The 24,560-nt window shown below is 39.6% G+C and overlaps 1 protein-coding gene across 5 annotated transcripts in view; it reads right to left on the reverse strand.

Moving 5' to 3' along the window:
- LOC146493147 (myocyte-specific enhancer factor 2D homolog) overlaps nt 1-24,092 on the reverse strand; it is a 35,346-nt gene extending 11,254 nt beyond the window's left edge. For 3 of the 5 annotated variants that reach the window (XM_085147494.1, XM_085147493.1, XM_085147491.1), the window contains exons 1-10: nt 23,876-24,092; nt 16,008-16,358; nt 12,213-12,416; nt 11,438-11,575; nt 8,084-8,300; nt 6,816-6,872; nt 6,084-6,265; nt 4,394-4,423; nt 1,497-1,617; nt 1,169-1,346 (exon numbers count right to left, since the gene is read on the reverse strand). In XM_085147494.1, the coding sequence (XP_085003620.1) occupies nt 1,169-1,346; nt 1,497-1,617; nt 4,394-4,423; nt 6,084-6,265; nt 6,816-6,872; nt 8,084-8,300; nt 11,438-11,575; nt 12,213-12,416; nt 16,008-16,061 (1,181 nt within the window). In that variant the 5' untranslated portion in view covers nt 16,062-16,358; nt 23,876-24,092. The remainder of the gene's footprint in view (nt 1-1,168; nt 1,347-1,496; nt 1,618-4,393; nt 4,424-6,083; nt 6,266-6,815; nt 6,873-8,083; nt 8,301-11,437; nt 11,576-12,212; nt 12,417-16,007; nt 16,359-23,875) is intronic. The other 2 variants (XM_085147495.1, XM_085147492.1) reach the window with 1 other exon arrangement.
- Nucleotides 24,093-24,560: the final 468 nt, after the last annotated feature.

Consider the following 24,560-nt stretch of genomic DNA (forward strand, 5'->3'; position numbering starts at 1 on the left):
GTTGATAAGCATGTGAGTAGATAAGGGCTGTGGCAGCAGGGTCATCCTAAGTTTGTCCCACGCTATCTTTGCTTGCAAAACTGTTGAACTTTTACCCTTGTACAACACACAATCACAGTTTTGTAGCCACGATTGAGGATATTATCCTGATTCTTTCACACTGATCAGCTTTCATCTTGGACAGCATAAAATGTCACAGAAGTTTGCTAACAATAACTCGCCACAGCTAACTAGACAATAGCCTAAAAGATTCCTTTGACATAATGAAATTCTATATTTTTGGCCTTTATAAAGATATTTTGCAGAATGAAAGGTTGCACTCTGTCTCTGTAGGAAGTAAAACACACAATCCCATTTATAATTATTTACGTAAGACATTGTAGACATTGTACTACATTTCACTGTGCACACAGTTTAAAGATGCAGTGACCTGTATTCTTCTTCCAATATAAGGAATTTGTGTAGCTTTCAGTGTAGCTGGAAGCGGCTTCATCATATTTGTTTTTGATGCTGTGGTATTTTTTCTTTATTTGTGTCTCAGCATGGCTCAGGGAAAGTTGTACGCAACAGGGGCAAACAAAGAGACTTATTCAGTGGTTTGCAGCCAATAACAGCCAATGACAGGAGCATGACTTCCAGTAAAAGATTCACTTTAACAGGAAAAGTAGTGCCTTTTCAGCCAAGCGAGCCGCCTGATGTTTACTAGTCAGTTGAGCGTACATAAACACGATGCCTAACAAGGTTATTCAGGGGAGCTTTAGTTGACTGAGAACCGTGTGGGTGATAAAGGGTTTCAATAATAATGATTATCTGATAATTGTGTCATTTTGTTTCCACTGTGAGGCAATAAAACCACTTCTTCATTCCACTCAATGTGTTTTTTTTAATCAACCCAGAAAAAGCCGAACAGTGTTCAGACTGATGTTATGAAAAGGCTGAGATGGTGAGATGCTGGTGAGAGACCAGATCGCTAAAAAAAAGGATGTGGATTGCTTGCATATAAAGGTCATGGTATGGATATCATGCAAGCTAAATGGGAGAGTCTGTAGATTCAGTACATCAGCATTAAAAGGGTTAGAGAGCCATTACAGGAACGTCTCAGCTGCCACCGTCTCTGGACCTGAGTGCAGGTTCAACTGCTGAAGATGAAGATGAAGAGCAGACTTACACCAAGTTGCTGAGTGATGCTAAGTTAAGCTGCTGCTGTGTTTGCTGTTGCTGCTGCTGCTGACTTGGCTGGGAAACTGTCTGCTGCTGCTGCCATGTGGACACGCCAGTGGGCAGCAAGCCTCCTGGTGACGCCAGAGCGTGTAGAGCAGTGATGTCCGCGCTGGTCAGCTGGTACTCTGAGAGGGGGCAAAGGTCACAGCAGGAATTCAAAATAGATTTCTTCTTTAAGCTATCAGGGTGAATAATTAAATAAACTTATTATTTAATTATTAAACTCTCATCTAAAAAGGATATTGCTGCTGCCAAAGCTCTCGTGTTGAGTTCACCTGTGTTGTACGCCGTAGGCATGGCGGAGAAGGGCAGCCCCTGTGCCAGGAGGCTCGGTGTGGCTACAGAGACCACTGGTGTGGTGAGAGTTTGAGCTCCAGCTGCCAGCCGCTGGGCGTTCTGCCAAAGAGGACCACAGCATGTTAGTGAGAGCAGGACAGAAAGGATCAACACTTCCACATGTGACCCAAAGGAGTCAAGACTTATTTTTTGTTTAATGTACACTCTGACATGCTGGGAATGACGATGTGCACATGGCTGGATTCATAATGGCTTTCCACATGGAGTAAATCTCGGAGTTAAATGTGGATTTACTGTCGGGACGTTCTTGATGACATGCATCAAAAACACTTTCATTGTTCTCGGTGATTTATAGAATTACATTAAAGGCACATTGTTCAACCCTCAGTTGCCACATTTTATTCAAATTAAGCTTCCACAAATATTAATGATAATTACCAAAGTGTAAATCAGATCAATTAACTAGATAAAAGATTATGTGAAAGTAAATCCTCCCAAGCAGATCGACTGTGACGAGACACAGACTCTGTAGAAATTCAATATTTTATCAATGCATTTTTGAAAAAAACATCAACAGATTAATTAAAAATATTTTAGCAAAATTTGGATCTATCTCGTCTCATTTTTTTTTTTACTGTTCTATTTGGTGCTCTTTGTTTTTATGTAAAAACCTATACAAATATGTTCAATAAAAATTATACAATCACTATTTAAGTTTAATATGGCTTATCTGGATATAAACATCCACAGTGATGTGAAAAAGTTTAAATAGGAGTCAATACAGCTCTGTGATAAAATAAGTACACCCCATGATTCAGTCGCTTCTAGCAGGAATAGCTTGAACTAATAGTTTTCTGTATGATTTTATCAGTTTCTCAAATCATCGTGGAGGAATTTTAGCCCATTCTCCATTACAAGACTGCTTCAGTTCACTGAATCAAGATTTTGTTTGATTTAAAAAGGTCAAAAGTGATAAAAGTACATCACAGGGTCTTGCAGCCAAAATGGCTCTTTGATTTCTTCATTCAGTTTACCATCGTATTCATACATACAGTTGCTCACTGTGTTTTTGGCCTTTTGATTTAAAAAAATGGCATAAACATTTAATAGGAAATAAAATCTCCCATTTCAATTTTAATATCATCTACTGTGCATGCAGTGTGTTGTAATTTTAGATGGTAAATTTCAGAATAAACTCTCCAGTCTCACTATAATAAACTACAAACGGGTGACGTTATCTGCAGCTATCGTGAAGCTGATCCTGTTTGCCTCAATGCAGAGCTCATCTCATGATTCTCCAGTGGATGTCAGTAAAGGTTTACAGTGCGCTGTGGTAAAGCATCCTGTTTATGTTTCTATCACTCAGTTTTATAGGAGCCACGGAGATGAGTGTTTGCACATCCAGTCACCCATTTACATGACAAGATATTCAGTGTTTCTCCAACACAGGTGCCACAGTCACACAGCTAAATCTGTGGAACTGCTGCCCTGAGGTTTTATTATTATGTACACTCGCTGAAAGACACAAATCTGTGAAGAAACACAACCCTCCAGAGTCAGGTTGAGCTGAATTATATCACAGATATATATATAGAGAAAAGCAGATGGAGGTTTTTAACAGAAGGAAATAATAAAAGGTTTGCGAATAAAAGGCCAAAGACGCAGTAATTCAGGTCTGGAATTACTCTTCTCCACGCTGAGGCTCATCATCCGGAGAGGAAACATTCGGACAGAGTTATGACTGTAACGCTGAATTTACACAGAGAGAGAGAAGAGACAGACCGGAGAGAGGAGCCGGATTCAATTATCTGCCTTTGTGAAGAAGTGAGGAGGAGCGGCGAGGTGAGAGCGATGAAAATTAATCACTCTTCTCTGGAAAATGAGAATCTTGCCTGTCAACTTTGGGAGGAATTGTGAAAGAGGGGGAACGGCAGCAGCCACCACCACCATCAGCAGCAACCATCATCTCTCTCTGTGTAAACTCAGCTTAAATCAAAGGCAGATTTTTTTAGAATAACAAGAAAATACAATGTTTTCTTCCCCCCAGTATTATTAAAAGTGGGATAAGTATTTTTTCTGTCTCACAAATATTCAATGAAAGTAAAATGTTGCTATAACATTTTTTTTTTGTCTCAAATAATAATCCTGCCCATGAATAGTCAGAAAACAGTGGAATAATAGCTTGTTTTCAGCAAATCTCAACACAAAATTGCCCTATTTAAAAAGCGGAAGCCATCGCCTCACAAAAACATAGCTAATTAGCTTTATTTCATCTTAATCATTAATCAATTTGTTATAGTAACACCATAAATACAGAGGTGCACAATCCTAAAATGTTTAAATCCTAGTGTTTTAGAGCTAAATATGCTGCATACGTGACAGAGGAAATGCCTTTAATGTAATGCCAGTTAGTTCTTAAACATCTGTACTTCACACAGTTTTTGGAGGATGGTGGAATGAGTCGGTGTGAGTGTCAGTGAGCAGGGAGCATGCTCCGTGGTGCCTCGAGAAGACATCCATGCTTTTAAAGTGGCGTCGTATGATGAAGTAAATGGACCTGGTTCAAAAACTTACAGGAGCACATTACAGTATGACACTTCTGCTGAAATAAAACTGATTCATGTGAAGGTCTGAATCACTTGAGTATTTCTAGATCACTGACAGGTTTATGAGCCCACAACTAAAGAAATGCTGGAACAACACATCCATGAGCCCTGAACCACATGCAGTCAGGTGGGAACCACAAACTGAAAGACCATCCCAAGAAATGTGAGTGGAGCAAGACCAGAACAATGTGAAACTCCTATAAGAGAACTGCATCCATGCTATTAATGTGCCATCGACTCATGCGAGTGACTGACGTGGGGGAAATCACCTCGTTTACCAATTCCAGCTCATCCTCTGTCTGCAAAGGGTGGTAACAGAGAGGGTTACAACTCTGGGGTAATTAAAAAATATATATGGAACAACAATAAAACTACTTACTGTAGTCTGGCAGCTACTTCACTGGTGGCTTGCTTAACAATGACATACTTGCAGTCTGATTATGAAATGTGCGGCCGTGCCATCACTCTTCCTGCCTACAGTCATTAGAAATGTAATGACTGATCTCACTAATCTTGAGCTTTCGTTCACACAATCGTCCTCAGCCGTTACCGTGTCAACATATTTATCACTTTGTGATAAATATGTTAAGCTAAGAAAAAACAGGAAAAGCTGCAGGAAAAGTGAAGTAGTACAGCAGCAAAAAATCTTTAATACTACTGGGTAGCAGAGGCTGCTTTCTGCTCTTAAAACACCAGCAGTTCGTGCATGTTTATCTTGTGGCTGGGTAGGTTTTCAGTCATCCAGGGCAGGGTAGTCTTAAAGCTTGAAAATAAGGCAATTATACTGATTTAAGGTTTTTTTTTTGAAGATGTGCCTCTCATCCAAGAGGCTTCTTCAGTTCAGTTCAACACTTTGGACGGAGAACCTATCGGTCTCATGGTGGATTCACCTGAAATCTCTGGTGGTAATGACCCATGCCTTTTTTCATACCCTGGGTCATGTGGTGACACTCATGATCAATAGTGGGTCAATGACCACCTGAGGGACAAGCACGCAAGGGTTTAAAATGTCTAAGACTCTCTACTTTTTTGGTTTTAGATCTGAAGAAGGTGAAATGTTTTTAAAAACTAAAAGAAGTACAGTCCCCTTATTTTTAAGTTCTTAAGACCACGTTTGTTACTTTACTCTAATTATACAATGCCTAGTTGAGCCACGAGGGTACTCATGGGAAAAGTAACCAATACAGAAGCACCATGATATACTCCCCATCACATTCATTACATTACTGTAATTCTCTGATACCCAATATATTTTAATACATCTTATTCTGAGCCAAAGTCGCCCTTTTTCCTCAGATTTGACCTGGTGTTTCAAGTGTTAATCTTAATTATGTGGCGGGTCCACTGTGCAGAGAAATATTGTGTGATCGGAGGGAAAGCTCAAGGACAGCTAATAAATGGACCTCGCTGTTGAAATGAACTTTAAGTCCTCGATGAAACCAAGACTGCTTTTTGTTAGCACAGACACTGCTGAACATGCCTCCAAGAAACGTGGGTGCACGCTTGGTTCAGGAAAAGAGAGGAGAGAAATCTCATCGGTGTGTCGGTGGGAGTAGGCTGATTCAACACAACTTTACTCACTTTCCTAGACTAAATAATGAGAAGAGTTGAGCACAAAAACTCTTCCCCCAGGTCTTTACTAAAGCACAAAACTGATGGCAAGCATTCTTCTATAACAGACTGTTTATCTTCAGTGTAATTCTTGAATTTCATTCAACACATCAATATGAACTCCCAGAGTTTTGTATGGTTTTCCATCTCACTCAAAACTTTCCTGAGATAAGAAATGAAAATAATCCTCCCGTGGTCCTGAAATAATCCTTCAGATTCATCGTTTGTCTTTGCTTCAACATCGCGAGTAACTTTAGTGAAGACAGGAGGCGTTATGCTGCTTGTTAAAGGATCGAAGCGTTAAAGAAACCGACCCAGACAACACAAGTTCGGCTTAGTTAAGCTCACCATCTGCATGAGGCTCTTTCCGCCCTGTGAGGTGATGACTCGGAGGTCTGGCTTGCGGCTGTTGACCATCTGGGGGCTCGGAGGTGGGGGTGGAGACTTGGCCGGAACTACTTTCCCCAGACTGTTGCCGTTGGAAACGGTGAGGAGGCCTGGGGAGGCCCTGGCACTGGTGTATCCATTAGCTGCGGGGAGACGGAGGTGTGAATGGACAGAAATCAATAGGAAAATCAAACAGGTGAAAGCAGACGGCGGGGTACAGACGGTGTGCCCCCTCAACGATGGCTTACATAATCCTCCCAAAGGTTTCTTTGTTAAACAGTTTTTCAAAGACGTGCAAACAGAACCAAGGAGTAAAAGCCCTCTAATGTTACAGATTATTGGATATGTTGAGGCAAATGTGCTCTAGTACTAATAAATAAAAGATTGGACATTTTTAATCTAGAAATCCAATAAAAAGTATGTAAATGAAAACGTTTTCCTGGTGCAGGCTTGAAATAAAGAACTAAGGCATGTGCCAGGCTGACTGCATTCCCCGCAGGAAGTGCTGGGAATCCCATGCATTTCTGTTGTTACTGGTGGCTTCCCCTGATCCCTGTGAGATACAATCACAGACGGTGCAGAGGAGGAGAGCAGGAACGAATACTCCCAATACAGACCGGATAACAGAAGGACAATCTGTGGTGAAAAACAACAAATAAGTGGAGGATAGCGCTCAGATATTTTAATACTCACGGACTGGACTTGGACATCCTCCATTTGAATTATTCAGGTCGCCTCCAAGAAGAGCGCCTATTGATAAAAGCTTAAATTAATAGAAATGTTGGGACTTAAGAACAAGAACATCACTTTAAGGTTTGGCAGTGGAAGAAAAGGTAATACATGGAGTTCTCAGTGATTTCTAATGCAACAAAAGCCTCAAAATATGAGAGAACTGCCTTTTATTCTCACATAACATTTTACCACAGTGGACATTTTAATTTTTTGTACTTTAAAAAAGACCCCAGCTCATGGATACACTGTATACTATATGCACTCTATTTGTTTCTTTGGTATATCTTAAATATTGACTTATACACAGTTGTTCATTCCCTCCTCAGGTTTCAGTTCCAACCAGTGCTGCACATGCATTATGTCACCATGCATTTCATTACACAAACTGTATGAGTATATCCAAAAAAGGACTTTAAATTGAGTATAATCTAAATAAAGCCAAAGTCGCCCTTTTTCCTCAGATTTGACCTGGTGGTTCAAGTGTTAATCTTAATTATGTGGCGGGTCCACTGTGCAGAGAAATATTGTGTGATCGGAGGGAAAGCTCAAGGACAGCTAATAAATGGACCTCGCTGTTGAAATGAACTTTAAGTCCTCGATGAAACCAAGACTGCTTTTTGTTAGCACAGACACTGCTGAACATGCCTCCAAGAAACGGACTTCAAAGTCCTTTTTTTTTAACAAAAAAGGACTTTAAATTGAGTATAATCTAAATAAATATTAACTCCAGGTCTCCCCTGCATGCATCAACTAATCAACTAAAATGTAATATAAACGTGAAAAAAAAAGTGTAAGTGAAGTGTAGCGAATGTCACACAGAGCAAATTAGTCCAGAGGAGAGCGGCATGCATTTCTCCCCGAGGAATGAAGCAGCTTATTATGCATAATGATATGGAGCTGCATGCTGCCAGTGTCTGCTATAGTCTCTGATTGTCTGACAGTGTTGCCTTGCTTGATTTTGTAATTATCTCTGCTATTAACTAATAAAGGCCAGCGTTTACTTGTGTTTACAAAGAATTCAAAATGAATCCTATGGGGGTACAAACAGGGATAATTTTTTGTCAACTTTCTTTTTTTTTTTTAAAACAACTTCTTTTGTTTTCGATCAAACTGTGAAAAAACACGAGCATCTTAAAAAAGTCATGTTCGTGTAAAAGCAGAAAAATCCCTGCGCTGAAGACTGTTTACTGTCTTTTGCTGGTCTATAGGCCATTCCTCATCTCGCTCACCTGCACTGGCTGGTCGCTGTGGCAACCCAGGAGACACCGTATTTCTCTGAAGAGCCGGTTGCTGTGGCGACAGGAGGTGGGTATCCGTGAGCGACGATGATGTTACATAGGAGGTAGTTACCAGTGCGCTGCCAGGGTTGCTGAACTGCAGTGTGCTTTGATTGGACGCCTGGACGGTGACCGGCATGGAGAACGTCTGAGGCGGAGCTGTTGACTGCTGCGAAATTAAGAAAACGTCACTTTCAGTCCTACTGCGCGACATTAACGCACTACTTTATAACAATCAGAACATTACCTATATTTAGCCTCACACTACTCTTTTGGAATTAAAAAAAGTGGTAAAACTGGCAGGTTGTGTACTTCACAGCTTCAACTAAGAAACTACACGATCGTTTACAAATATAAAAGCATGTAATGGGAAAAATTGTCTCCAGAGTTTTAGTCACCTCATTTGTAAAAGATCAAATATAATTTCAAAGAAAATTAGGCACTGTAATACTTAATTGTTATTATAATACGGTAAAATTAAGATGTATTGTCATGCTCCAAATAGGTGCACATAATATATGAATATGGGTCTACAGGCATTTCCTTATTTCACCATTGTGGAAGAAAGACGACTGAAAACTGTTGCCGTATGACATATTGTGAAGTGGAGAAGTTTTAACATTGAAGGACCCACACTGGCTTGTGTGGGTCCTTCAATGTTATAAAATATTATTTTAAGTTATTGTTTAAGTTATTATTGTAAGTTAAAAAGTAAAGAAAAACAAGTCAAAATATAATTATCAAAGAGTAAAAAAATGCAAATATAAACCTGTCATTGCTCTCTGTTTGATGAACATCAGAATAACAACCTTTATTTCTTTCACTTTCACAAAAAAGTAGCATTAGAAAATTATAAATAGATAAAATGACATTAAAACCACGATATAAAAGCCAATATACAAGTGTGGGCTTTTAAAAGTTTTTTTAAAACAAGGAACTGATCGTGCTGAGCTAACTGAAGAGGAAGTTTGTTGGGCTAAAACTGAATGCAGTCCCCCTTTCTATTAACAGTAATCAGTAAAATCTTAATTTGAATTTTGCACTGAATGGGAGGCCAAAGTAATTTTGCAAGGACTGGAGTCATGCATTTGCAGCGTGTTTGTGAGTAGTCTTGTACGAAGTGTAGATGCAAAAGTGCTGCATCATTTAGGAATATATACAATGACTTGCAATAATCTAATCAGCAGAAAATCAGAGAGTGGATAAGGTGTTCAGCTGTAATATTCAGAAGTCCTGATCTGACCTTTGTAATATACTAACCCATATAAAGACTGGACTGAGAGATTTGAAATAACAGTTGAAACTGAGAAGCTGAAGAAAAATTAAAAAAAAAAGATTCTAGCAGTTTGCTTTGGGTCATGACAATATTAGTAAGATGTTCAGTACCAATAACAGTTTGGTTTTAAGGAATTAGAAGTCATCCAGTCCTTAATGGCACCAAGGCAGGAATGCAGGCAAGCTACATGTTTGTGTTTTTCTGTACTAAATAAGACAAGCGAATGTCAATAATCAGCATTACAGAGGTAAGACACAAACTAAAGAAAATAGGTCCAAGGATTGAGCCCTGTTGGACCCCATATGGCATGAGGGTGCAGTAAATGAGGTAAAACTGTCCACAGTGACTCTAGCTGTACCAAATGTAAAATACAAACTGTAATGTTGCCTAAATCTGTACTCATTAAAATGTCCTTAAAAACTTTACGTAAAGTGGTTTCTGTACTTTTTTTCTAAGACCAGACTGAAATTATTGCCTTTTATTACCCCTAAGAGCTGCCTACTAACCACTTTTTCAAGAATTTTTGAAAGCAGAGGTCATTTGGAAATAGGAAGGTATTTATGCAGTTATGGTGGGTATTAATCAGTTTTCTTTAACTCTTTACCCCTTGAAAGCTGACTAGGAGTAACCTTTGAAGCTCTTTTCTGAACTGAGTGGTTTCATATCTGAGGGCTTCTTATAGAATGAAATGACTGTGTTTGCATCAGAAGTTAGTGAGAGTGAGCTCTGCCTATACAGCTACCACTGGAAACTATTCTAATGTCATCAAACCACATGTTCATTGATAAATACTGAGCTGTCAAACACATTATTACGGGTACAGGGGAGCTCATCAAATGTCATCTTTATGGGGAGAAAGCGTTAACGATCCATGAGGCTATAACATCAAAACCCTGCCTGAACAGCTAATGAAACAACACGTGAAGTTCCACCTTACACGGTGTTGTATTTGTTCAAATCCAGTAGAGTAATGGGGGTAAATGCAGTAAGATGAATGGAGGGTGCCAAGGTAGAGAAAGAAAGGAACAAGTGGCACCCAGTGAAGCCTTAAAGTTTTCTATCTTGCCAACAAAATATTTTAAGAACTCTCACAAAGTTTACTACTGATGGTAATAAACAGACGTCTCAGTTTATAGATAGCAGTGTTATGCCACTCTCTCAGTTTTTAGCAGACTATTCAGTGACCACCATCAACTCCCTCATATGAAGCTGGCGGACCTGAAAATATGCAATGACACAAAGTTCCTGAATGATTTACAGTTATTACTGCAACTTTTCATTATCTGTTTTGCTTCCACTGATGCATCTGTGGTAAATTAAAAATCATACAACAATAGCAGCCATGTTGATGTACTTCAGTGTTTCATTTACTTCTTTTTACTTCTTTTGCCATTTAAATAAAAGACATCAAGTGCTATCTGCTTTCTTTTGTCTTCAAAATGCCCTTTGTGTGCAAATTTCCTGGCGTGCAGCTGATACAGTGTACAAATGTTATGATCTTAACTCCGATCTATTGACTATAAATGAACATGGTATTATTGTAAAAAGCACAATTATTTAATTGGAGTCTTTAAGCACAAAATATAGGCGAGTATCATCAGCATACAACAGAAAAATAAAGAGAACTGAAGGCATGCATGGCCAGAAAAACCAAAAAGCAGTGGTTTTACAGATGTGTTGAGTTTTAGTCCTCGCTTGTGAATAATATGAAGGCAGTAAATGAGTTAGACTAACTCATTTACTGCCTTCAAAGCAATGACCAAAAAAAAACCCCAAACAAAAGCTCTTAATAATACCACCATCTCTAACACCAATCAAGCAATCTGCATTTTTTTTATAAAGGTCACAGTAAAGTGTAACACAACTCGTTAGAGGAACTTCCTACAAGTAGCAGTTTCCTGTCAGTACTTAAGACAAAGCAGAACCACAACAACAGACAAGTGTTTGACTAATAAGCAGAACAAACTGCAATATAAAAAAATGCTGCATGAATTAAGAGAAGACTTAAGTGTGAAGTTTACAAAACTTACTCCGTAGCGTTTGAAGAGAACATCCAGGTCCTCTGTGGTTTTCCGGTATTTGTCATCATTAAGGGGACTTTGGTCGATCGAGTCTTCGCCATCTGGCTCTGGGCTGTCACAGCCGTTGAAGCCTTTCTTTCTCAAAGTCTGTAAATGTAAAAACTGGGCTTTAGAAGTGAGAAGACATGATACTGCAATCATAGTATGAATCATGAGTTTATCATTTAAAATGTTTCGGAAAATGTAGGTGGAAGAGAGTCAGCTGCCACTGAAAATTATTTGATCAAGGTTGTGAAGTCAGAAACACAATTCCCATTAATTATAACTACTTTCTTTATAACACCCCTGAATGAAGGCAGTGACGTGTGACAATGGGGTGCGCCGGTTACATTGCCTCTGATCACACAAAGATAAGATAACACTTCAAATTCTTTCTTCAGAGACTGCATTAAAACAACAGTCACAAAGCCTTTTTCAAGAAGCCTAAGCTTTTAATCTTGTTGGTTTTGTCACATCAAAAACACAAAAGCAAACAGCAAATAAATCAAAATCTGGTGAAATGATGACAATACAGCTAAAAGACCACAAAAAAAAACAAATCGCTTGTGCAGCATATGGCTACATATTTAACAGATTAAATGGGATATTGCCAGTATTATACAGCTTTTTATGTTTTAAGAGTTGGTGCAACAGTTCAGCCCTGACAGTTTCCATATTATTTAAAATCTAATCAAGGCCTTAGCTTACTCCCTTCTGCACAAATGGTGAGGATGCATCGACTAACCTCAATGATATCGGCATTGGTCCGGCTCTCATGCGGCTCATTGTACTCTGTGTATTTGAGCAGGACCTTGTCCATGTCAGTACTGGCATACTGGAACAGCTTGTTCGCATGGTTGAAGATGATCAGGGCAATCTCGCAGTCACACAATACACTCAGCTCGTAGGCTTTCTTCATCAAACCAAACTTTCGCTTTGTGAATGTCACCTGAAAGAAAACAGAAGAAAGGATTTGTAAAAACAGCAGAGGGCAGGGTAAAAAAATCCCAGAGGTTTCTCGGGGTTAAAGCACTACTAACGCTGTAACTCCTATAAAAAACCTTTACACAGGTCTTCTGTGCACCACACGCAAACAGGTCTAGGCCTGCAAAATAAAATGAAATCTTTACAAAGACAAAGTAAGTCTGTGACTATTTCAACTGCCTGTAACACAAACACACATTTCACACAGCAGATAGACACATTAGGTGAAAGCACACGCAAATAACAGTGTACCAGTGACAACAATAGCAATAACAACATTAATAAAGAGCCATCAATGAAGCACAGTGAGTCAGTTTTCAGCATCGATACTGAAGCATCCTTGTTTTTGTGAAGGTTTATTATTCGTAATTATTATCAGCACAATAAATAGCCTTCAGACACTCTGGTTGCTAACAATAAACAGTCAATAATCATTTTTCCCTGATATATATATATATATATATATATATATATACACAAACAGTTTTGATATTTGTTGATATTTTTAGCCTAACAGTTATTCACTGCTTCTGCTATAATTAGATGTGGTCTAAGTTGAACTAGAGATGCACACTTTGGCATAAATACTGCAGGTCATTAACTTTTTCCTATATTGCGTTATTTTTTTATTTGTTTCCCAACTGACTGTGAATCAGTCGGTCAGTGTTGAAGTGCATAGATTGTGCAACTGAATGCTCGGTCATTTTTGTGCTTCATGGTGACCTGTTTTATATTTAATATCTGTATTTAGAAAGGTCACTAATTCAACTCCAGCCAGAGACAAAAATCCCCTTTTGCATCAGGAAGGGCATCTGGATCAAAAATAAGACATGTGAAGAGATGTGGTGTTTAAATGTGACAAGGGAGCAGGTGAAAGTAGCTTTACCTCGCCTCTGTCAGTGCGTCCCAGGGCGGCTGTAGCTACAATGTAGCTTGCCATCACCAGTGTGTGAATGGGTGGATGATTGTGTATAGTGTAAAGCGCTTTGGGGTCCTTAGGACCAAGTAAAGCGCTATACAAATACAGGCCACTTTACCTAACCAGGAGGTAACCTACAGAGCTGACGTTAAGTACTAATAACTACAGTTCCTCTAGTGGCCCCTTTAGAAAGGCTCCAAAAGCAGGACAATCCCTACAGACGCCTGTTTTAAAACTGTAAAGCTTGTTTGTAACTTATTTTCTTTCTTTCTTTTTGGAACCCCCCCCCCAATTGTTTTAGATTTTGTTATGACCTAAAGTTAAAGGTGTGGCCATTTTGACTGACAGGTTTGCCAACGCAGGCAACAGTAGCCGGCAGCTGCAACACCAACAGACAGCAGGAAGTGACAAGCAAGGGGTGGATCAGACTGACATTCTGGATAACTCCGATATTAACCAGAATTAACAAAAACAGCTCTATGTTCTTTTTAACATGACCCGAAAACAGCGTCTTAGGCCATAAAGTCATCTCAGAGCAACGGGAAACTAAACCTATTTTCCCATCTTTTTCCAACCAGGAGTCACCCCCCTGCTGGCCATTAAGAAGAATCCAAGTTTAAGGCACTTGGGTTTTGCCTTCACATTTCAGATCAGTCCATCTTTTTTACACTCTATGGCTAGCCCTGGCCTTGGCCAATTCCAACCTCTGAAATTGGCCTCTCCATTTTCACACATTATCTGAAAAGGTTTCAGGGTCTGTTATGTCCACAAAGTCTGGGCTGGAGGGCATGGGAACTTCAAACATTTTTGTAGATTAAAGAGAGAAGAAATTAAAAGTACAGAATTCAAATTACAGCTACCGTCCGACCTGGCAGAAACGATCTTCTGAAAAGACAAATCAATGCAGCGATTTTCAAATTTGGTCTTCGAGCAAAATGTCTCGGAGGAATCAGTTGTGGAAAAAATGAGCGTGCTTGAAGATTGCCAAAGGAAAAAAAAAAAGCACGTGGAGGCCTGAGAGCATGAGGCAAAATATTCGGTGGTGTGATGAAAACAAAACTGAAGTTTTCAGTTGTCATACAAAGCATTCTGTTTGGCAGGAATCACCTCATCACTCATCCAGCACCATCATTACTGTGAAGTGGAGTGGCAGCCTCATGCAGTGAGAAGAGAAAGGAAGCAAATGGAGCTGAAAAGGCAGCTTTTGGGGTACAGCCTGATTTAGTACTTGAGACCTTTCATTGCAGGACTTGAATGTGGACGCCAAACAACATCACAAAGCTGTGCGGGGCCAGCCCAAAATCATGACCTTACTTCCATTTGAAATCTGTGACGTCTGGACAGCTATGTTGACCCTGTAAAACTGTCCCAGTGCCTATGAGCAGTAAACAGCCCTTATCATGTTATAATATGCATGTTTTTGGTTTCTTTTTGGTTCGCATGCTGAACCTTTCTATGACCACACAACGTTCGCCACTTCTGGCAATAAAACATGGAGTTTTTTTGTTTAAGATCAGATCAGTCCTCACAAAGTACTGCCCAGAGAACACCATTTTTGGATTAAACAGCTCACAGAATAAAACTATTATAAAACAGTATTGTATAATACCTAAAACAGCTGGATTTCTAAATAAAGCCTCACTGGGCTCTCGTCTTTTGACTCAACCATTAAAATTAATATTGGCTGTATTTTAGAACACTTCACAAGTGATTTTTCAAAGGAAACAAAAATGGGGTGACCCGGTGCGTTTGCTTTACCTATAATAAAAAAAAATGTAGTAATCTGCAACCATGTGCAGACTTTACTTGTAAGTGAGCTTATCACTGGTTACACTATGTTTTATTAACTCATTGATTAAACTATTTGTTTGTTTTTTTTATCTGAACTTTTAAGCAAATTTGGCCGAGATGTCACTTTATGATTACAAGAAAAACTGCCTCAGCTGATAAAAGTCACGTCATGTGATCAAAAGCTCCAGAACAGCTTGTGAAGAGACTTCTAATAAACAAATTTTTCAGAAATTGCTCATTTTTTCCTCCCTCTTTTCATACAGATCTCTCTCTCTCTCTTTTTTTTTTTTTTTTTTTACATATCATCATACTAACCAAAGCAGGGACAGGCAACAAGCGCCAAATGTCACTGATAAAGTGCACTGGAGCGTACGAAGCAAACACGATGTGTTGCTGAGAAAAAACAAAGGACGCAAGTAAGAAAAGCAGTCACAATTAGAACCACGAGAACTAAGAAAATTGCACATAACTCCTGACCACACGGGTGATTAAAGCTCTTAATTAACTGGCTGACAGCTCTGCTCCATTTATATGGAAAAAAGTGTCCTCCTTCTTAGTGGATTTAGCAGAAAAGTAAGCTTTTAATATGACATTTGAATTTGTAGATCGGGTGCAAATCTCAGCACATGCAGAGTCACAGCCAAAAGTAACAAAAACGAGAACCTTATTTTGAAATAACGCCTTAACTCTGGAAGTTAATGCTCAAGCTGGAGCTGCGTGCTTTAAAAATCAGATATGTATCACAGTGTTACATACAGACAATTGCACTGAGGTTCAATCTGCAGTCTCTTCAATGACTCATTTCAGCAGATTAAACGAGCAACCAAATAAATAATTAAGCCTCACCTGCTTGTTCCTTTCATCGGTGATCCTTTGGATCTGAATCTTTTTCCTACCCATGATGCTTTGTTGTGATGAAGACAAATGTTGCAGTCAGTCAAGTGCAGAAGTGCCTCTCGGAAGGTGAGAGAGGAAGTGCAGCCACAAAACACTGAGACGCGGTCATGCACTCGAGGACACGCACAGACACATTTCTCTGTCCAGTGTGGCGAGGCAACGCGGTCGACTCCTTCAACGAGCGGGTGCTGCGGAGACGCTTGAGGTTGAGATGGTTCTCAGTCCGTCATTTGTTCAACAGGGACTAAAGTGACAAACTTCCCCCCCAGCTGCTGTGGTGAGGATGACGACACTCCTCTCCTGTGAAAAGTAAAGAGACAAAGACGTTACTGGAAGGTTCTTCGTGTATGACACAAACAGAGGAAAGGAAAACAATGGATATCTGATGGTGGGAATCATGCATTCAGAAATCAGTAAGTTATCATTCACTCGTGTGAAAAAAAATAATGACTAACCCCACTTGTTCAACTGTAGTTAACCTGAAAACAACTGAGGCAACAATGCTGTCTGATTATGAGGTCAGGGGGCACCAAGCGACACACGACACCACTGCGATGGGTTAAATTCATCGGCTGCCATTGTCTCAATCTCTTCAGGCAAAGCATTAAAAAATATGAAAAGGCGTTCAAGCTCAGAAAATGTTCCCAGAGATTGAATTTGATGACGAGATTTGGATTTTGTGTCACCCTTAGTGTTAAGTAACAGCTAACAGATCCGGTCTAAGATAGGCCGGATGTTTTGTGTTTTGTTTACACTGACTTCAGCAGGTCAAAATGAGAAAGAGATTTATTTTAGTCATTGCAATCAAAATTTGTGAATATAAGCAAGCACTAAAGCACTAAAGAGCTCATTTGTAAATAATTTAAACTTCATATTTAATCAATGACATATTAAACGTGTTAGTACTATCTTAAAGGTTACAAATTTCCCGCTGTTATTTTGAAGGCAAAATTGTGCTACATATAGGCTTTGTTCTATTTTTGGTTCTTTATAATTCAACTAATGTTTTCTATGGTCTGAATTAAAGCGAGCCAGTTTGGCAATCACATTGTTTTGCTAATATAGGCAAGGTCCTCCCTGAAAAATGGACGCTCTCTGCAGCAGTTCAGGTATTCAAGTTACCCATGCAATATGCACTAAAACCTCCAGCCACAATGGATGCCGGCTTTTGAGCTGTGCGCTGATCAATAATAAGCTGGATGGTCCTTCTTCCCTTGGACCTGGAGGCAGAGCTCACGATTTCCCCCAAAAAATAAATAAATAAAATTTTGACTGATTAGACCAAATCACAGATTTTCTACTTCCAAAGAGTTAACCCAAGTCACACAGGCCTATAGACTGCTCAGTGACCCCTTGGTGACCTCTAGTTATTAGGGCCAAAAAATGATTATTCCTCAACCAGTTAGAGAGTGTTGCTGGCAGCCTCATTGTGAAATTGGTTACAAAGAGGTATATAGTGTTGCACCAAAAACTTCCTTGTGGTTGCTTTGGTCAATAGCACGTTGCCATGGTCACCCTCAGTTTGAAAACTTGTCCAAAAACATTTGTTAACTTCTCACGGAGCGGTAGTGAAACTTGAAAAACAGCGGCGCAAGCTGAAAATGATAAGCATTAGCCTTCAAAGTAAAAGCTGACGAGTAAGCATTTCCCACGCAAACTACAGGTAATCAAAGCATTTGCAAGGAGGTTTTTGGTGCAGCACTGTATACCTCTTTGCAACCAATTCAACATTATGACTACCAGCAGCCTGCAAATGGGCTTTTAATTTCCACTGAAAGCCCCAAAATGCATGAAGTTATTACTGTTACATTTATCAAAAAGTCACCCGTAGTGACTCGTGGTTTATAAGTGCATAACAAAACAGAACACTAAGGAACCTGTGGTTAATATTTTAAAATCTATTAAACTGTGGTTAATAGAATAAATTCATTCATTCTTAAAACAAATTTAATGCAGTCCTCCAAAGGACTAAAAACGTGAACGTGACGTCAGTCAAGATAATTGTCAGTATGATTTTCCCCAGGATTCAGCCCTTCAGGGTTACTCAGTGACACCATGGAAAGAATCAAAGTAATTTTAGTTTGAAGAGCAGTCCTTTGGGCTTATTATCGGCTAATGAAGACATTTACTGGATGGTTTACAAGCCTCTGAAAACTTTATTTTAGTTTTTCTTTCACACACACGTTTAAAAACACATTTTTGGCAGAAATCCTTAACAACTCCACTGTAGCTCTAATCTGCTACTTGGGGAAAACATAAATTTGAGAATGAAGTGAGTTGACACTTTGTGATTGTACCCGGGACACTCGGGGTAATCATCTTTGTTAAAGGTTAAATCTTATAACAGCTGCAGTACTTACAAATATTTAACTGCTTATGTATTTACAAATACATAAGCAGTTGGCCCCTTTTACTTTGCATGATAATGAGTTAAAAGTCATTAACAGTCACATACTGCACAGGTGCACTTATCCTATCTGCAGCGAGAGCTTTTAATTAATCTATATTACATTCGGGATGCACAATTAATCATACATTAATCACAGTTTTAGCAAGAACATTTCATTAAACTCAGTCAGGTGCAATGCTGATGCTTTGCATTTATGGGAGCTGCCTGGTGTGGTACATTAAATCAAGCGCTACCTTGAGCTGAAAGGAAAATTTGTTTTGTCTATTAATTAGTGGAAGGGCAGAAAATCCAGGTATTTGTGCTGCTTTTCTTTGTGATCTTACTGACAACAACAGACGGTCAATGGACCGAGTTCCTGCAATCTCTGTTATTTTAAAATCTGTTTTTATGTAATAAAAAATATGTTAAACAGATTTCATCACACCTGTGAAATGGACCCCAAAACTAACCTGTCCTAATGTCCTTACTGGCCTGAAAATTCACAACAAAACTACTTTTCTTTCCTCAACCAATTTTATCTTCAGCTCACATTTTACTAAACACATTACCTAAACCCCATTCTCTTTCCTACATGTGGGCTCGGCTCTGTGGCAATTGTGTTAAGTTTTCCCTCCAGTCTTGACCCTCCGCATCCGAGCTTTCCTGTGGGACTGTTGTTAGGCCAGACGGAAAAAATGAAAACGCCACTGGAGTGCACATGGGGCTTCCCAAAAAAAATAACCCACATTTTAACAAATGTCCAGACTGAGAATTAACTGGTGAAAACTCAAACCAGAGCTGCACCTATGAATTCATACAAGACGTCCTGATCGTGTAAATGTTTAAACTGGTCTTTTTTCTTTACTTTGTTTGGTCAACTTTGAATTTCTTCTACCGCCACAGCAGCTGCTATCATTTTTTTCCCCTCCATTTATCCATTATGACTTTTCTACTCGCCAGCCAACCAATTTTCTCTGGAGATGAAAATAATAATCTCACTGAGCGGGTCAGGTGTGGCTATACAGTGTATTTTCACTATCACTTACATTCATTTAGTCACAGCGGGCTGTGACGTGCCCCCGTACCCGTGTCAGCTCGCATAAAAATGATTCCAATCACTTTTAAATTCTGGCTTATATAGAAGTGTAAGTGTTTTTTTGTTACTCGATATAATGCAGATTCCTCATAGATAAAGATATCAGAAACAGCATCCTTGGTTTTAACACACTCTCAGCTACAAAATTTCACATGTTTGACTTTTGTGTTTTGTTTTCACTTGATGATCATCTTGTTTGCGCTAGCTTTCTACTTTCGCTTTCACTCACTGGTTAGGTTTAGACAGCAAAAACTATGTTGTCCGGTTGTGTTACAGATTGTGGTTTGAGTTCAAATATAACCCCCTTCACAACATTAGCATTACCAACTGAATAATCATGGTTTGTTCAAGTGTATCGCTCAATAGATTCTATGGTTCGTTATGCACTAATACTAAAAAAGACCCATAGTGACGAAAAAATAATAATTATTTGATGCAATGGAAATGATAACAGCAACTTACAGCAATATATGGAAAATCCACATATAAAAACAGGAAATTAACACTTCTATAACAATCAAACCAATGTGACACATCAGCCTCCAAGGTGACATCTTCATATCATCATGCTTTGCGTGACCATCTGAGCTTTTAAAGTCTTTTACAGCAACACCAAAAATCTGCAGCTTTGTGAAGCTGGGAAAACACAGAGTAATTACCAATCAATTAATGGGCTGATTGATTAAGCTGCTAATGAGCTAAATCTTTCCAAGTACCTTATGTGTATAAACAGCAGTAGTGGCTGCCATATCGACACACAGGTTCATCTTACTAGCTGTGAATCTGTTCATGAGTGTACCTACTAGTCTTTAGTAGCATCAACATCATCACCATTGTCAAGTCATAAAAAGTGCTCAAAATGTTATGTTTTTGCACGAGTCCTCTGCTCACAAAGCCCGTAGTAATAATAATATTACTATTACTACTAATATTGGTGTCCTTTATTAAACAACATTTTATGAAGGACCTTTTTAAATACAGGCTAACAACTAATCCAATAACCCTCGAGCCCAAAAAGCTACTTGACACATACAGATGCATGAGCATTAGGTGCTTTGAGTTGTGCTTAGACTGAGCTTTCCGTATATTAAATCTATATCCACAGCAGTGTTAATGAATCACTCAGCGGCTCTAACAATTACCACAACACGACATGCAGAAATATCCCACAGTTAGAGGGGAAAATGATTTTAAAAAATGCTCTTCCCTACTGACTCTGCTAACTTTGGCACTGTCAGGCTACAATATTATCTTTGATTAGTCGTGAATTGACCATAACGGGGCGACACTGCAAGGCTTCTGTCTAGCCTTCCTCTCCCCGACTGCCCTCTGCATGGCTGCCCCCTCATTATTGTAATTGACACGTTCATCCCTCCTCTTCCCCCTCAAGGCGCTGATGGCTCAATTAGGAGGTGGCCGGAGGACTGATTGGACACTGAGATAACGAGATCACCGCTGGGCTAAAACTGAGCCCTGCAGCCAGTCGAACCAATCTCGCTCAGACGCAGGAAGCCAATCAGCCAGAAAAGGCGCAAGTCGATCTAAAAGACACTATTTAAAAAGTCTGTGACAGTGGCAAATGAATGACTTTCAGCTGGACCAGGTGTGCCTCATCATCTTAGGAGGAAAGGCATTTGGTCACTCTGGTTAGGAAAAAGAAAAAGAGCCGCACATATGTTATTCGAATCATGCAAGTGATGCTTATGCAACCCTTGAATAGTCTCCTAATGAAGGGTGGCGCAATCAAGCTCAGGGTAGGCATCTGCCTGTTTTGGAGTAGTGTAATTAGTGGCAGTGACCTTTAGCGGATTACGCACTGCCCAATGAAATGTGCCAAATGCCTGAGATAAATGGTCGGAGCCTCAAACGTGACTAGCAATGGGGTTTGCTCGGCTCCCAGACAAGGATTCAGGACTTGATGGCCTTAATGGCTCAATCTCCCACAGCCAAAAGGTGGATAGAATTGATTTACACTCACAGTTTGTGACTTTGCATCCACCTGACAACATAAGGCAACAACACATTGATTATCAAGGTGCTGCATAGAAAATCTCAGGCAATGGAGAAAAATCTCTTTGTAATTTCTAAAGTAGCATCATTAGGTTTCATATAGGACCAAGAAAAAAAGCACCATTTAGGGAGCTGGATTCAGGGAGTGTTTTGCATATCTGTCTCCATTTTTTCATAAATCAACTCCTCAGTTAACCACCTAATTGCTTTAGGGCTACAAGCTTTCCAATTTAAATAAAGCTGATTTTTTTTGAACAAGATTAAACTAGACACTGTCATTTTAAAAGCAAAAAAATATTACTAAGGACTCGCATATGTTGCCAGTTTAAACCCTTGTGCATTAGGACAGTGTTACACTGTGTCTTCCTATTAAATGAACATTACCAAACAAGTCAATGTCTGACCTTCCAAAACCTTCCAACTAATATTACTGTTTAAGAGCAAAAAGCATTAGACATGTAAGTAATAAAGTCGTAAGAAGATATAAAGAAATCTCATTACTCTAGCAAATTATGCTTCTAAAGCAAAAACATACAAATTTCTTAGACCTGCCTCAAGCCTTAATAAATTCAATGTGATGAGGTGTTATTTGAGTGGAAAATTATTGCAATTTTAATGAGCTTTCAGTTCAAGGAACACTTAACACAAAGGGAAACAAATTAAAACTATCCTTACATGGATGGACTATTTCAGCCAGGTCAGAAGGACAAAACTTGGCATGCAATCACTGTGTATTATTATTAAAACTGAAAAATTCCTAGATTCGGATGGATATTTCCTAATTTTATGTGCCACCGTTACCTGTTTGTTTGGTCACATCTTTACCACATCTAGGAGACAAAAGCTTACATTCTGACAGCCCAAAGGCTGCTCATAACCTAAGAGCACGATGCTATCTTAATGATTTGTTGTTGTGAAGAAACGATTTCATTCCGTTCAACTTGGCAACCATTACCAGCTTTGTCAGCTTAAATCCTAACCCCGAGGTGGCAACACGCTTCTATATCAATGTTGTTTTCCTCATTTTAATCAGATATTTCACTTTAAGATAGCAAAGTTTTTGGCCTGCCAGCATGTTGATCCTGCTGCCAGGCCAGCAGAGGACCAGGACTGGGAAGCATTTGCAATCCAAATAATAAGGTGACATTTTGAAACATTTAAACATGAGGATTTTGTGCTCAATCCACAGCATACAGTACACGTCACGATAAACGAGAAATTATGTGTAAAATCTGTGCTGATGGTCAGTCGGGCTGCACTACCGAGGGATGTTGATATGAATCCATCTGCAGGGACGCCTCACAGCGGTGGATCACCCTGTCAAAGTGGCCTACTTATAGCCCAGCAGCACTGGCATCTACCATAGGAGGGCACAGAAAAATCATGGCTGCACGGGCCAGCCTCTCTGCTAAACCACATCAGAGCCCCAATTTCACTGGAATTACTTTTAAGTATTAATAAACAACATAACAAAAAAGACCACACAAATATGGACATTGTAGTGTGACCACTGATTGTTAGCTCTTTTAAATATTATGTGCATTGTTCTGCACACACGTAAACCAGTGCAGGAAAGTGAAATATATTTTCCCTCGGGCTCCTGTGAAGAGCTACAAAAATAATTAAAATAATAAATAATAAAAAAAATAATAAAAAAAATGCAGCAGCAGGGTGAACAGCTTTAAACAATAGCTCTCCTTTATGTGCACTTGGACTGTTTTCTTCTTAATGGCGTTAAGCTAATAGCCGTGTGAGATCTGGTAATGTGAAGACCACATTAGGTTAAAGTGGATTTTTTTCTTCCCTTTTTTGTTAACAAAGTGGGAGCAGAAGTCCAAACTGTCTAACCATGATGACAGATGGTAGTCTGGATACTGAGGAGGCCCACTGACGGCAGACAGGTACCCAACAGGATCTAATTTGACATGTTGGAGGCAAAACCTAGTGTCAGATCCTCGGTTCGTGATTTTTAAAAGCCTAACACAGCCGTTTAGGACACCATAACTACCGGAGCCGACATGGAAAGCAAAGGACGAGCTAACGTTACTCTACACAGGCCATTTCACAATTTTCTAGTTACGAGTCCGACCGACAGCCATTACCTTCCTCACTCTCTCCATATAACTCGGCAGGGCGAGCTGGAGTACGCACTACTTTTAATCATATCACGGATATTTCATGTTCACGTGAAGACTGGGTATCTGTGTGATATAACACAGTAGTCTCGCTTATTACTTTTTTGTATTTAAATAATAAAGCAAGCAGGTCTGCACCCGTGTGAAGGAAAAAAGACGCAGGAAGGAAATGTATCACTCCACTTACCCTGAAATATTGCTGATAAACACCGAAAATAGGCCTGCCACTACCGGCTCCAGAGGTGACCCGTGTTAATTAAGAAACATTAATTATCAGCGCTGAAGCGAAGTCTCTATTTACATGAATCCGCGGCATTTTATTCCCTTTAATGTTGATGTAACTATACTATCCACCCAGGCGACACAGCGTACCCAGTGTACAATCGACGTCATTGACATTAGCACGTGATCGACGTGACGCTCGTCCAATTGGGAGCTGACGTGCAAACTTCTCGTCCAATCGCAGACGAGTGGGTCGGTCTGCGGGAGAGGACATGACGGAGGTGACGGCCATGTTCTGCAATAGTGTTGGTATCCCTCCGCCTCAGTATTTACCTTTTGCATGATTTTGCATGTGGGGAAAATGTCACTGTAGCCCCACTGTGCCCTGCCTGCTTTCCATAAGAGAGCCCGCTAGCCCATTTGTTTTTCACGTCTGCAATCAACACAGCCCTGTTAGCGGCGAATAACCGCCTGCTGCGGCATGTGAAGGCTGTCAAAGTGGGAAATGTTGAATGTTGTGAGGCAATTACCGCTTAAATTGTTTTCATCTCAAGTGCTTCTTTTCTAGCGGTATACCAGACGCTATGATGTCAGACTGGTGAAATGTCCACGTATTGTTTAAGAGTAAATAAAGGGACACGTGGTGAAAT

The sequence above is a fragment of the Neolamprologus multifasciatus genome, chromosome 22 (assembly GCF_963576455.1).
Source record: "Neolamprologus multifasciatus chromosome 22, fNeoMul1.2, whole genome shotgun sequence".
Classification (NCBI taxonomy): domain Eukaryota; kingdom Metazoa; phylum Chordata; class Actinopteri; order Cichliformes; family Cichlidae; genus Neolamprologus; species Neolamprologus multifasciatus.